General features: G+C 38.8%; 1 protein-coding gene across 4 annotated transcripts in view; it reads left to right on the top strand.

Annotated features, from left to right (window-relative positions):
* The first annotated feature begins 11,764 nt into the window (after nucleotides 1–11,764).
* ebf3b (EBF transcription factor 3b) overlaps nucleotides 11,765–16,028 on the top strand; it is a 65,283-nt gene continuing 61,019 nt past the window's right edge. For all 4 annotated transcript variants that reach the window (XM_010784162.1, XM_010784160.1, XM_010784161.1 and 1 more), the window contains exons 1-5: nucleotides 11,765–12,476; nucleotides 12,765–12,921; nucleotides 13,200–13,263; nucleotides 13,555–13,610; nucleotides 15,462–15,535. In XM_010784162.1, the coding sequence (XP_010782464.1) occupies nucleotides 12,349–12,476; nucleotides 12,765–12,921; nucleotides 13,200–13,263; nucleotides 13,555–13,610; nucleotides 15,462–15,535 (479 nt within the window). In that variant the 5' untranslated portion in view covers nucleotides 11,765–12,348. The remainder of the gene's footprint in view (nucleotides 12,477–12,764; nucleotides 12,922–13,199; nucleotides 13,264–13,554; nucleotides 13,611–15,461; nucleotides 15,536–16,028) is intronic.

The following is a 16,028-nucleotide window of genomic DNA, read 5'->3' as shown; positions in this document are numbered from 1 at the left end:
AGTACATGGAGAAATGACGTCATGCACACATGCCACATCCTGGCTCCATCCATCCTCCTGAGCATCATATTGTTAAATGTGCATCCAGCATGGCTTTTCTATGCATTTAACTTTATGTGTTTACATTATATATCAATACCTGCCTATGCAGCCTGTTAAATCCAATTCAGATTGTGATAGGTTGGTCAGATTGCATTCACACCGAGATGTTGAAGCCAACAAAACCAAATAAACAAAAAATAGCCTGCATAAACAGCATTAAAATGTTCTTATCTTTATTTATCTTATCTTATCTTATCTTTAAGTCTTTGGCCATCTACGTAAGTAATTTCTTAAGTCCTGGCAGGGATATAAGTAGGCCCAGGGCACACAACTCACACAAATATTAACAATTTATACTATTTATGATGACACTTTTTGTTTTGCTTGGTTGTTGTTAATGTTAGATAATCAATGGTCCTTCCTAACTCAAAATGATGTGACACCTTACAAGTACACCAGTTGTTATTCTATGGTCAGTGGGTGACATCTAGTGGTGAAATTATGAAAATCCAGTTTATACATGTTTGGTATATTCCACTTCTATATGTATTACACTGAATGCAAACACATCCATTCTCTATTTCACAGACAACAACCTATGTTGTATTGTCTATTCATCTATCTATCTATCCATCCAACTATCTTTTCATATTCTACTCAACCCAGTGCTGCTCAGATTCCGTAAAAAATATGCCATTTATATCTATATTATTTCTCTATTTCTGTGAGAATATTATGCTCAAATCGAAAAAGATATGTTGTAGCTTCGGTAGTTGTTTTTAGTTCAATGATTATTTTTCTTTAAACAGCATTCTCTGAAGGGTTTGCCTTGTCAAGAATTGGGAGGAGGAGGATAGCCCATAGGGGGAAAAAGTCACATTCAGAAAAATACAAAAATGGTAAGTGCTGATGAAGTGTGAGAATATGTAATATCTGGGCCACATTTCTGTGGATAAAAGAGAATAAACAGAAGTATGTACTTTTCTATTAACCAGTCGATATAAATACACTATTCAAATATAAACTATATTCAGCTGAAATAAGGAAGGGAATAAGAAAAAAACATCTCCTGTTTGCAGTTGCCAGTATATTCTTGTTTTACTTTTTATCCAAAAATAGCATAGTGGCCCAAAAGGCGTCATTAACAAATGGTGCTCATTTTTAACCAAATATTACTGGTCCCTTGTGTAATTGAAGCTAGTTAATCACCTGTCCTCGTTTTAAGCCACTGTGATTATAGGCTTTGGATACACACAGTTGGTTTTGCCTCCATAGTGGTTTTAAACTTTTTGTTTGCTGCATCTGCAGATTGTCCTGGAGGTGCCAAGTGAACAAATAGAGATGCACCCAGAAAGACCTGGACCAAATCTCACCAAAACCTTCTCCCCAGCATCTCCCGAGCTGCACATTCCTCTCATCACTCACATCGTCCCATGGGGAGCAGCAGAGCAGAGGCCTGGAGGTTAGGAAGACTATATCAATATCTATATATAAAGGTGGGCCAACTTGTACCTGCTGTATACATACAAGCTGGATGGTCTTTGGCTATTCATAAAAAAAATTGTGACATTAAAAATGCTCACAGGGCACATATTTGAACTAGTGTAACAATTGTACATTATACATGTGTTCCCCAAAATGCTTAACAAACTGCTGCAAAGTTTCTTTAAAAATATACCCCAGTAAGCGTTAACACTTATATAGTTAATAATCCAATTAGTAGTTTATAGATGTAGGGATTTTACCTTTACATTAAAAACAGATCCATCACCACTGTTGTAACACCACCGTTATTTTAAGAACCGCTTAAATCTTTAAAACATCCTTGACTTCAACACAAGGAGCCCTGTATAATTCCACACTTCACCTAATGGGTTTGCAGTGGCTTTTACCTCTATCTGATGAGGCTGTGCAGATATTACTTGTTGGATACAATAAAAACAAACTTGATTTGACATCATGAAGTGTGGTTAATATTCTATACGTAAGGACAGAATAAGGGATGCTTAATATAGCTCAGAAATAATTGAAACAAGTTGTTTTGAATTCTACAATGGTCTTTACAATGTATACAACTCATTAATTACAGTGTAAAAAATAGCTGCCTTGAGTAACAGCACACTATTAAAAACATAACAAACTAACTAATTTGTGATTTAACAAACCGTACAGCTTAATTGTTGTTTACATTCAATTTTTCACATTTTTACAAGTTCAGTGTTGTGGCTGTGTGACTGTATGTGTGTGTATGAGTGTGTTTCCTGCCTTGCCGTAGCTTCATCAGGTATAAGGAGAGGTGTTGACTTTATTCCGAGCCTCCAGTAACACCACTGACTCTGATAGTTCCCCATCCCGGTGGGAATTCATTATAAGACAGCTAGAGGCTGCTTGTGGATGGTTACTGTGCTGCCCGTATGTTAACTTGTCGCTATCGCGCAAGGCAAACATGTGGTGCAGCTGCTTTCTCTGGCTGTGGGCAACCTGGAGAGATTGATTGGTGAGCCTTCTGTTTTATCCAGGATCAGGGCCACATTCAGTAGACATGGTGCCTCCGGAGAAGCAGCCATTTTCCCCAGAAAATATGGCTCATTACCAGCACAGACAAAATGAAGGTATATTGACTTTTTAACATCTTACAACATACCTATTTCTGAGCCGTTTAACAACAAGCATTTGTCTCCTGGAAATGTTTACTTTGTTTTATTCCCATGTAACTGAATGCGAAAACAGTCATGATTTTAACATGAGCTCATCGTGTCTCTTTTGACCAAATCAAACACGGCTACTGTCCTCATCTATTTCTGTTTCAATTTACACTCAAAGGCATGTGTGTAAATACCCTCACACATGCACCCGACACACACAAACACACCCTTCCCCCCACATTTGGTCCATCAGACAGTTTTTAACACGAACCATTGGCCAGTGGATGTGTCTGCTCTGCTCAGGGGCATAAGCTCTGTCCAGACCCTCAGTCTTAACTCTCTCTCTCTCACACATACACTCAAACACACAAACAGCAAAGACAAACACAATCAATTATTCAACACTCTTGTTTTGGCTCATGTGTTTTTTCTTATTATTTCTGTTCAGTTGTTTCTATAGCATCCTCTGGCAACCTAACAGCCAGGAGGCCCTATGAGTGAGATACGACGCCTGATGACTTGAGGTCTGTGTATGTCTTTGTAATTTAGATTGCAGAGTATAATTTGCATGCACAGCCTTCAACATTGTCTCATTGTCTGAAGAAAATTATCCTTGCGGCTTTCCACAACTGAGGGTAGTCAGAGACCTGGCTTGGAAGGCAAACCTTTGTCTCCGAGTTTATTTCCCCCAAGAGTGGACATCTTCAGTGTGGTCATTCAGTTTAGTTAAACCTCACATTGATGCACACAAGCAATCATTGTAAATACTACACTATCCTTTACTGTGTTTTATATCTTTATCACTTGAACCTCTTTTGTAAGGCTTTATGCCTATATATGTTAGATATAGTTTATGTGCATGCAGGGTCTGTCATTGTTCAGTGTGCAAATGTGAGCACTAGATGGCACTATGGCACTTATTATTCAATGCCAATAGATAATTTCCATTTTGGAGGGTAAGTGTGTGCTGCTGACACGAGTGATGATCACAAACTGCTTGTTTTCCCTGAGCTGATGTTGATATTATCATGAAGCACTCAGTGGCCACTGACATTTATTAATGAACAGTTTTGACCTTTTAATAACAAAGCAATTGTTTGGATTTTATTCCAGAAGTTTCCAGTGAAATATATATCAAGAATACTGAATTAGAGTGTAGAACACTGACGTTTTCAGTTTATCTGGAAGTCTAACTTGACAGATTCAGAGATATTTCTTTTTTTTTTTAAAGGCTCAAGTGAACATCAAACAAAATACTCTCCCAAATCAATAAAAACAGAGAAGAATCACATTGAGGGGATATATTAGATGTGAATCCTTGCAGCGATGATGTCCTTGTAACAGATCATATTGTAAATAAGATGGGTTAAATTGCACTTGTAGCTTCCCTTCAAACAGTCAGGCTATTCTCTCGGGGGGGACAAGAGAGTGCTGCACACTCTTCCTCTAATAACGCAAGACAATGAGATCCCGGCTCATAACATAGGCCTCCACTATATAGAACAAGTATTGGGGGCTTAGCAGCTAATAAAGTGGCAAGTCTTCAAATCCATGTCAGAAGAGGAGAGTGCCACAGGGACCTTTCATAACACGTGTATGTGCAGGTTCAACTGCAGTGTAAAGGTTACGCATCCACATTGCACTGATCTAACCTGATGAGTTGCCTTAAGCCCCACAAATTTCAGGGCTGTGTTTCTTATTTAAAGAAGTGGAACTGAATAATTCCCTCACCTTCTACAACAAGACAGGAGTGTGGAATGAATGTTTGACACGCAATACAAAATATTCTGTGTGTCCTCCACTCAATTAAGTGCACATGAAGCGGTGACAATATTTAAATCCTATGTTGTTTCATATCTGATAAGCTTGTTTTACCACGTATTTTGTATGTCGGGTAATTTAATTTTCCCAAATAAGCAAAAATTATAATTCACATCAATTTTGTTAATTGAATCATGCTGCCCTTTGAGTTCACCAAACACAGCCTCAGTAATTAGCCTTGATTGCCTGGTCTGCGTTTCATAAATGGTCTCTCCCGCTTTCTCTCTAGTGAACCTGTCCTTCACTGGAGCACAGACACTCCTCCAGCATTTCCACCCACTTTGTTTGTGAGTCTTTGATCCACAGTATTCCAGTTAAAGTTACACCCATGTGCTGCAAGTTGAAACTTTCAGCATTGTTGCTCGGGGGAACCTTATACCCGTGGCGCCTTCTGCTTTTGTCCTTCCCTTTAGCAACAGAACTCTCCTATGGTCCCGGACAAAAGACTACTCACGACACCATTTTATGATCTCTGTGATGATACCGTTTCCTTCTCCTGCTCGCATGTTACCTTCTTCTGCTCATCTAAGCCAAAATGATAATGTATTAAAAAAAACATCATTAGGCGGTTTACCCTTGAGACAATTGTTGATTTGGAGAAAAAGATGATGACAAAGAAAATCCTTTATGCTTAAGATTTTTTTACTGCCAACAAGAAAACTAATTTAAATCAGTACCTTTTTTATATGCTGCACAATAACATAAAAATATAAGAACAGATGCTACCAAGTTGATAATTGAATAATAAAAAACAAAACTCTAATTTGTGCTTTTTGTTTTTCAATTAAATTGATGTGCACGATCAGCCGGACTGCCCTCATAATGCTCATTGTGTTCAGTGGATGAATGTGTTTGTGTGCACTTATTCATAACTTGCATTTAAATGAGCATGTATGGTAGTATGTACTAGAACTACACATGCATGTTAAGCCTAATTGAAGCAACAATTATAACCATTTTCTACAACAACATTATAATCTGGTGTGGAGAACACTTAAAGACCATAACAACAACACATAGAGTGTATTAAAGTAGAGTGTAAAGTGCTGCAATGTCTTGCCTCTCCAGTCTGTCTAATCACTATGTGAGTGAAACATTCATGGTACACTAGATCAGTTCAATATTTAATTTCTCAACAAAGACTACATGATGGAACAGATGCTCAAACTTTGTATGTTTCTCAGGAGAGCAAAACTCACTTTCGCTGAAGCTACTGAGCACAGAGATTGTGATTGTGTACAAGCTTTGTGTTGACTTCTCCGGGCTCTTCACCTATGCACTAAACGTACAGTCATGGATAAAAAGATGTTCAAACATGCTAAGCGTGCATAGTGAGTCAGTTCTCAAACCACGGACTGAATACATCAATTGTTTACATCCAGGGGCACTGAAAACTCATGTGTGGAACCGCATTAGTGATGCACCAAGGCTGGCCTTTGCCTCCATGTCACATCTCAAGTGAAAATTTGACTTGGCATGTTTACATAGGATTTCTTCATCTCCATTTTAAACCCCTATGGGCAAACTGAAGGTGAGGGGAACTAAGATTATTATCCCCCGTTTCTCTGAGGAGCTTTTCTTTATGCACACCCTCGCAGATGTCGACATTTGGTTAGGCGGTGTACATAGAAGCCCCAGATTATCTAGCGCTTCAGGAAGTCTGTTTAGCTAAAGTTAGGAGTGGTTACTTTCCTGCACCTTCCTAATGTACCCTTGTGCTTTGTAACCTGCTTGGTCATACATCTGTGGTAAAGAGTGAGAAAATTATTAGTGATTGAATATTGCTGTCTATTAAAAAACCATAGGTGTACTTGTAATGATGTTCATATCAATAGGCTCCACTTGTGCAGACCTAGTCGCAGAAAGCGTAGCAGATGGTGTACTATATGTCATAATGCTATAAAATCCAACAGGAATTGACAATTGAAATCCCACCCTGGAGTTTGCCTCTTTTAGCTTTGGCATAATCTTCTCAGGATTTCAATTGCAAAGTCAAAGAGAATAGTCTAGCACACGGGGACTAGTTATCTGGGGCAAATGCGGTCTAAGGTTGACAATGCAAAGGCTATGTTTATGTGCATCACACTTACTATACTGAATGTTTCCCAGAGTGCAAGAACATCCTCCCCTGAATTCTATTCCTCTTCCCACGTCCCAGTGCTGCCGTGGAAAGTAGGCCAAGTGAGCACCAGGGCGTTGCTTTTTTAAGATGATCAGTTTGTCAGTGTGTTTTGTGCTCAGGACGGCTATTCATGTGGCTTGACTCTGTAGAACAAAGACCAGCATTATACAATTTGCAGCACTTCCAATAGCAAGGAAAAGGGAGAGGTTGGAAAATAGGGACAGGACAAGTGTGGATGAAACAAAGACAGAAACTGGCTTGTACTCTAATTCATTTACTTCCTCTTTTCCACCTCTTTGTTGCAGCAAAAAGGTCCCTTGCCAGTAACACTCCTCTGCAGGATCATACTGTACTCTAGCTGGCATGGATTATTTTTAGCTATTGCTGTGCTGCTTTCACCTTGACTCTCACCATCTTGACATCATAATTAACATTTCTGTTAATAGTAACACAGTCCAATATTAATAGAGATCTCTGACAAAAGTCAAAATTCAGATGTATAGTGATAATGAATTGCATCACTCATATTAAAGAGACCTTGCCAATTACATTTGTTTTATCACCTTAAGGATGGCAATTCCTTTAGGAGTAAATTAGAGGCGCTGATGCAACATGTAGAAAATATACATTTTGACATGAGTGACTTGAGAATTATGGGACTCCTGCAGGTGGGGCAGTATCACTGGAAGTTGGCAGTAGCTCCATCATAGGGGTCAACAGGCAAATTAAGTTCTCTTGAGTATTGAGGGAAAGGCTGTTGCCTGTGTGGTCATGCACATGGGCTCTAAAAAAAAAAAACAAGAAAAAAAAACAAGGTTAAAGCTGATGCCTCCCGTTTTGGAGGCCACATTGCCCGATGCAACATGTGCACATATCATACTTACTGATGAGAATTGTAAATGACCTTAAAGTCAAATTTTTGCAACCGTTTTTCTGAGTGCACTCCGTTTGGTATTAGAGCGCTTATATTAAAAGTTAATATGTTCCGATTTAGGGCTGAATAATCACATTTACCTCACTTCCATCAATGCCACTGAGAAATGTGAGCCGGCGTGATACGTTTTTTTTTTTTTAAATAAAGAATTTTAGACAGGCCTATAAAAGCTGTGATGGACACAATCAAGACGTGGCTGCATAAGAGCGAAGGTATGCTGGATATTTGGTCATGTGTATTTTGGTCTAAATTTCCAGGGGATATTTTAGATGTTAATAGCCCTGAAGTGGTCTCGGTTTCTTATTTAATTTCTCTCGCCTTCTTTAAATGTAATTCGCCCACAGACTGCGCCGCGAGGCTCTAAACCGCGCTGAAACTCTCTCATCATTTCCACAGCAGAATGGAAATGCAAATTGTTCGCACGGGCAATGCCCTTGACAGAACTCACCACTGCACACAATTAACATGAACACTCTGACAGAAGTTAGTGACGAAATGTGAGGTCACACCAGATAATGTGCTTGTGTTTATTTGAAAAGTCCTACAATATCAAAAAGAAACACACGTGGAATGTAAAGCCAACTCTAAATAATATTTATAATAATAATTAGCGTTTAAACAATGTCAATTTATCTTAACGTGACAATTCAAATGTTAGAACAATAATGCGCTGTCTTCTTCTTAGTCTTTAGCTGTATTCATGCGCTTTTTATTTTTATTTAAATCGTCAGTCTTGTGTTTTTTATTTATTTATAATAAACTCGGTTAAGTATTTTTTTTATATAGTTTGTCCTTCCCATAAACAACAATATTTTGGCCGCTAATGGGGCCGGGGAGGGGGTGTTAGATAAACCTATGTTGAGATTTAGCTATCTTGTCACTGAGGAACACAGCTGCCTCATATCGACACAATGATCTCAAGTGTAACCAACGAGGGGCGCTGTCCGTCTATCAGCTATTACTGCCTGACACGAACAGCCTACATGATTGATCTCATCACTCTTGGCCATTTGTGTTTTACCCCTATAATTAAAAAATAACGTTCAAACTGTATTTTAATTTGATATTTGAATATGTCATATCAAGTGTCGCGCGTCCGTTTATTAGGCCTATAACGTTAATAGCTTCTGGAAACAAAGTTTGCAAGGTGTCTGTCATTGTAATGAGGTATTAAGCATTTTATTAATTTAAATTGAAAAAGATCTCATATATATAAATATTGTCTGTTTTCCACCACTTTTGAGAAAAAATCTCAAATCACACATATAAAAGTTGACCCTTTAAAATAGCTACAAGTGATATGATTATTTAAACAAAGACAGTAGGCTACCCCTCATTAAAGAACATTTGAGATTTTCTTTGCGCGGCATGTAACTATATGGCTACACCTAAATAAACAAATAAATTATTTAATATAACTTAAAGTTTAACTAAACAACATAGTATTCGTCTAAACAATGGAATAATATTGAGTTGCTGTAAACAATAAGTGGGCTGACTGCCTATTTGTTCCATATGGAGTTTGGAGTGATGCGTAACTGTAGGCGTATTTGATTAATATTTAATCGGAATAAGATCACTTTAAAACAATCTCTGTGATAAAGCCGTGAGCTAACTTGCTTGGTGCGTGCTAATAAGATTTCTTTCTTCCTCCTTTTTTGCCAATCATTTCATTAGGAAACAATGCAGGTGAGCGTGATGAAAGTGTTGTCCCAATAAAGTGCATGAATGGACAGCTGGGCAGCGGCCGGCTGATTGACTTTGCCTTGACATCTGGGAGGCCCGCTGGCCCCTGGCACGCGTATCGGCTGATGTCGCCATTTACATGCAAATTTAAGGAGATCATGAGGGCCTCGCCCCGTAAATTCACACAAAAAAGAAGACGTCACCCTCAATACGGAGGAAGCTCGTCCCGGCGAGACGGGAGGTCTTCGGAGTCACCGTGTACATTTTTATTGGGAGCCACGCGTCCCGGGGACTTAAGTTTTATATCAATGGTCCAGCCCAAATCTTTAGGGGTTCATCTATTGTGCCCACTGAATAGAAGAAAGAGATAACAGCCCCCCGTGTCATCAAGCGGTCATTTTAAACGAGCATTCAGCCTGGTTCAATGCGGCCAAGATGCAGAGATGAGGCAAACAGTTTGCACTTGTTTCCCTGCTCCTCACCCCCCACTTACCTCAGGAGTGCAGTTAGGAAGCAAGCTTTTTTTGTTGTTGTGAAAAATTAGAAAATGTGACTATGATCCTCTAATTCCACGCCTGTGCAAAGTTGCCATGCATGCAGCGACTAAAATAAACGGGGATCAACATTTTCTTTTATTTTGATGCTAACATTTCACCTAATGATGGAGAGCGCATTTTCCACGGTGTAAGCCCACCACGCAGATGATCCCACAGAATGAGCTGAGACGGATTCAGGCTCCGCGCCTCAGTGTGTGGAGCAGCTGACTCCCTCTCTCCACGTCCAGATGGCTCCTGCACACAGATTTGCATTCATTTTCCTCTAATATCTTCTGAAATAGCGGGGCAGCTGCATTTGTTGTCAAATACGGTTTAAAACTCCCTTTCAGGACAGCATCGTTACCTACGTGACGGGTGTGGAGATCCATTTTCTTTCTCCAGTCAACAGTATCAGATCTAAGAGGATTTGTCTCAAAGTCTCCTAATTTGATAATCAGATTTAAATCGCCTTGGTGCGTGTAATCAGGGGTTAAATTATAATAAGCGACTTGAAAATGTGCAGCAAAAAAAGGCAGAGTGAGTTGTGTGCTAAAAAGAAATGTGCAATCTCGGTAGAACAGACACAAATATTTCCAACATGCGTCTCGGTTTGTTTAATGTAATAGAACAAAAACTTGTTTTTTAAAAGGGCCCCTTTGATTTTTTTTTACCCCCACAAATGAAATCTTGGATTTTTCTTAAATAATAAAAATAGTATAAAATCCACACCCTCGTTTTGTGACTGGGCAATTTGGCAATAGATTGTGTAGAGGTGAAAGCAACAGCTTATAATTCACTTATCTTTGGCAGCAGCTATTAACCCTCAGCACCAGCTAGATAGATTGCTCAGGATATAGCACACATCTCTCTTCCTCGCACCCTCCCCTCTCTCCCTCCATCCTCTCCTCCTTTTCACCACTAATGAACCGAATTGCTTGCTTGCCCCTCTCGGACAGAGTCGGACATGTATGGCAGTTGGCTCTTTAAAAATGATTAAGATGTTTCTGATTATTACTGATTTTTCAAGACGTGCATGAAATAAAGAAGACACAGAACCATGGATTTCCTGAACTTTGTTTAATGTCATGAGACACTGTGGCTCTGATTTTCATCCCATAAAAAGTAATCTTCTGTAAATGGCACAGCGGTGGGATTGATTTGTTTTCACATTAATAATATGGATACTAAGGAACTGGGTTTCAAACTTTGTTCATATGTTATTCTTAACGCCATGAATTAAATAAATCCTCTGCTCTGCCATGCAAAACAATTAAAAGTAAATCATCTGTTGTTAAACATTTTCAATGAAAAGTAAATGTAAATTAATAAATGTATAATCATGTCTGATTCTGTGAAATCAGTGTTAAATTAATTACATTGTAATTACAGTAAAATAACCCGCAGCATGGAGTTAAACATGCACAATAGAAATATATCAGTTATATGAAGAAACATGATCTGCTGTTATTGAAATATGATTTATGGCCTGTATTCACGTATCTATTGAGATGCTTTCGATGCATTAGTGAACAAACAATCTCATCAAGTCAATTTGTAATAATCACAAATTTAATCGAATAAATATGTCAAAGACTATTAATTCTAATAATAAAACTAATCACGGAAATTGCAATCATCAGGCCAGCTAGAAATAATAAGCAAGGAATTCCGAGTTATTATCATGTATTATTATTTATATTTTTTCTCATTATGTGTGATGGTTACACCCGGTCGAATTTTCCATATCATTAAAAAAATCAAACTCACCACATATAGGGCCTAAGCAAGAGGAAAAGTGGAGCGAATGAGTGTTCTCGGGCTGCAGCACTATTGGGCTGCACCGTACAGAGGAGCGCCACTGCTTGACAGGAAGCGTCAGAGCTCCATATTTGGGCAAAGCTCCGCCTCTTCAGCGTCATATTCTGACAGCGCCTCTCCCGTGGGTTTAGAGTTTTGGCTCCCGGGAAAGATTTCAGTCCTCGGGGAAAGAGGGCTTAGTTTTGCATGTTCCCATCCATCCTGCACGACGCGAAAGGGCCCCTTATCCACCTCTCCTGTGTACAAGGAACACCTCCACTGGTGATCAGCCTTTGCCTGTGTTTGTCTTGTGGAGAAGCAGCAGCACCTTTTCAGGAGTGGGTTTTTTATTCAACAAGAAGTCCTGAAGGTTTTGGATGCGGTGCTTCAGGGATGTGGGCACTTTGAGAGCAGCATCACCCACAAACATACAACAACTGCCATCGATTTTTCTGTGAATAGCACAAAAAAAAGAAAAAGAAAAAACATAGAGGAACAATAGCAACAAAAAAAAATCTTGTCTGTTGAACAATTCACTTTTGCAGTCTGTGGATACCGCTCTAACTAAGTACAGCACTTTGAGAATTGTTCACATCGGACGGACTGAAGAGGGAGGCAAGACCTGTGGACCGGGTTTTCCCTCGCAAGTGTGAATCGGCTCTCGCTACTTATCCTGTGAAAAAAAACCAACCCTAAAGGATAACACGCTTGGAGGTTTATTTCCCTTATTTCGCAGGAGGCTCTTTTTCACGCAAATTGTCCTAAATGTTTGGAATTCAGGAAACTATACCGCGGGGTGGGACGACGATGAAGGAGGAACCGCTCGGACTGAACTCGGTCCGCTCCTGGATGCACACAGCTGGGGTGGTGGATGCAAACACAGCCGCCCAAAGGTACGCATGCCAAAAGCATCTGATTTTTCTCACGCATTCCCTCCTCATCATATCGACCCCTCAATCCCCTGAATACTCTGTATCAATTACGGTCTCCCAATAAATGCCCCCCCTTCGGCTTTCCCTTCTTTCATTACATCAGATTACCCATTATTGTGACAAATCAAGAAATCTCCCCCGTACTCAAGCGTGCTTCTGCATCTCCAATGTTTCCATCAGCTTCTCCATCATCTAGTATCCCCGGTGTCCGGTGCTTAACCGACATGGTCTCTTGTTTTCTCCCCGCAGCGGTGTCGGCTTGGCACGGGCACATTATGAAAAGCAGCCCCCTTCCAACCTCAGAAAATCCAATTTTTTCCATTTCGTCCTGGCTCTGTATGACAGGCAGGGTCAGCCCGTGGAGATCGAAAGGACAGCTTTTGTGGACTTTGTGGAGAAAGATAAAGTAAGCGTTGTATTTGAGAAAAAATAACCTGCACCCCTGTACATAATCAGCACATGTATCGAAATGATGTTCCCTGAAATGGCAATGGGTTACCAAGGGGAAGTCACATGTCGTATTGATTTTTTAAAAACTCAATTTTTTGATGACAGAGAGTCGTTTTAAAAACTAAACCTGTTTTTCTTCTTCTTGCACAGAAAGTATGCATTTTTGTCAACACAGAGACATGTGGTGGTGATGGGCATGTTCTGTTGATTTTTACAAACTGTTGTCTTCTGCAGGAACCAACCAGTGAAAAAACTAACAATGGGATACATTACAAACTACAGTTATTATACAGCAATGGTGAGTTAAACTGTCTTTATTATTTTGCAAACACTTGCAGATATATCAGACATGAGTTTGTCCTTCAGTATAAAACCACATACAAAAATATTGGTAATAATCATAATAGTAATTATAAATATTACAATATTAATAATAAAAGCAGTATTTATAAATGTACTAACTATCTGAACTGTTGATATTTTTTACGAGATGTTCTTTAACTTTTTTGGGAGAGCTTTCTATTTGTTCTGTTTGAATGCATTGCAATTTTTCAAAACTCACAAGTGGCCTTCTTTTTTGTCTCCCCAGGCGTCAGAGTAGAACAGGATCTTTACATACGGTTAATCGATTCCATGACGAAGCAGGTAAGCTGCTGTTACACTTGTTTCTATACGCATACAGTGCAAAACCTGCTCACATGCTTAGTTCAGTTGTGCAAAACCTTAACATGCCGTGCAAATCTCGTCACCCCTGAGATGCATGCACCACACTGTTTCCAAAAAAAAAAATTAAATAAATAAATCTGCATGCAAATTGGAAGTTGTGGCACAAAATAAAATAAAATTACCGGTGTAACAAGAACAGACAGCTTTCATTTTAACTGTTTAGGTTTGGCCATATCATATTGCAAGACTCCAAAGTCAATTTAACTCTGCCTGAGTTAGGCTTCTTTGTAGGCTCACATTAAACATTTAACCACTACGTCTGCTCCATATGATCTGATTTGACTTTTCGTGCAAAGAGTCAAAGGTGACGCTCTTTACATATATATATTTAAAAAAGTGTCAAGTATTATAGCCTAATTATAAATATACATATTTTTGCAGAGGTGCATTTCACTTATCTTCTTCGCAAACATTTCTGACCCAGAGCCCAACGCGCATAATGCAATAATAATGTCTTAAAGCACATGAAGCCAACGCAAAGATTTGTAAAGTGAACTATAATTTGGGGAATAAAATCATACATCCTTATTTTAGCTCTCCACCTGGTGTTTTCTTATTAAATGAAGGGTTTAGGTAGAGCCTTCTGAATAGAGCCGTGAAGCCTGGGCCACTGCATGGTCACAGTCTACATTCCTGTGCGAATGATCCGAGTCAATGACGCAGAACAAGCAATTTATGGATTTCTGTTTCTACAGCTGCAAACACCGCCATAAATCAAACCAATATAGATAATCGCCCGGTTCCTAGAATTAAAAAAAAAAGGCAAGGAAAAAAACACATCAGGTCAAGTAGAACAGCGTTTAAAAGCGGGAGAGTGATGCGACCTGGTTCAGATATGTCACTTTTTCCAAAGTCAATCTCCCATATTATATCTCTTATGGCCTCACGCGTTGCAGAAAAAAAATCCTGAAAAAATATAAATTGCTTAAAAAAATAAAATAAATGTAAGGCTGTATTTTTACGTGTAGCCTATTTATATTATTTAAAAAAAAAAACGTATTTTGTCAATAATGTGGTGCTTTGCCTGCGTTTGCACTTGGTGCCGGTTCAATACGAGGGAGTGAAGTGTCTATCCTTAGAAATGGAAGAAGGAGGGAGGGATCGAGGGAGGGAGAGAAAAGCGGCAGAACTGATAGCTCCACGCCATCTGTTTCAGCCAATGCTCAAAAATTACTCAACCGTACCGCCAGACACCGCTTTTTATCCACAGAAAGATCATTGTTAGCGGCTCAAAATAAACAACAGATTGCCCATTAACACTTTCCCCCAAATATCCCCAGATTATAAGCATATTGATGACACTTCTATTGGATCTCTCCTTATGAAAATCTCTCTGTCTCTCTGTCTGCCTCTCTGAGCCACAGGATATTATCGAGATTAATAAAAAAAATACAATTTAATGTTATTATTATCATCTTAATCATTAGCATTAATTTTATTATAGCTGCCATTACAAAAAGGTGTTGTTATTTGTATTATTAGTCATAGTTATTTTTGTAATTGTTTAATTTGGTTGATGTCATTGATGTTTTTATGAAATAATATAATTTATAACACTGATTTTGCTCTGATTATCTTAACTCAATTTGAATTAGCCTTTGCACTCTTCTAATATATTCTGTTGTCCTTAGATCATGTGTATTCATGCCCTGATTTATTTTATGAAGTGAAAAAATATCAAACATGTTAGTGTAATTATTTGTGTGAATTAATGTGTGTTTAAGAAGTGTCTTTGTTTTCACTTTATTTCCATCTCATTTCCTTTCAAAGGCCATAATTTATGAGGGTCAAGACAAGAATCCAGAAATGTGCAGAGTTCTTCTTACCCATGAAATTATGTGCAGGTAAGCATTATTTTTTCTTCTTGTCCATTTTGCAGATCCATGCAAAAAGTAATTCCCTCCCCTTCAATACGTTTTGACACTCATGATGTGATGTAGCAATCCAGACTGTCCTGTGGTCCTCCAGCAACCACAGAGAGAGCTGCTGTCATTTCTAACTTTGATATGTTGTGATTCAACTTTGATATGAATATGAATATGACAGGGAAAATAACTGTCTTTTCAGTGACTTGAAATTGAGTGTATGATAAACAGTCAGACACAGGGCATGAGTTATGCTTTTACATTTGTATCTTTAATTTTCTTTTCTAAGACATAATTTAAGCCTGTGTTTTCTGTTAAGTTATGCAGAGGCGTTACATGCCATGTGTAATTTCTTTCCTTCATTTTAGCACAGAGTCAGTTCTCGGTTGATCCCACCTGTCAACAATGATCAGCGAGCCTTTTAGCGTCATTTAACCACGTAAATCTCAACCTCTCATATTGCGCTGCTATT

Source organism: Notothenia coriiceps, unplaced genomic scaffold (genome assembly GCF_000735185.1).
Source record: "Notothenia coriiceps isolate Sejong01 unplaced genomic scaffold, NC01 NC01_scaffold00026225, whole genome shotgun sequence".
Taxonomy (NCBI): Eukaryota; Metazoa; Chordata; class Actinopteri; order Perciformes; family Nototheniidae; genus Notothenia; species Notothenia coriiceps.
Note: the sequence above shows the minus strand (reverse complement) of the source record. Positions and strands in the feature narration are given on the sequence as shown.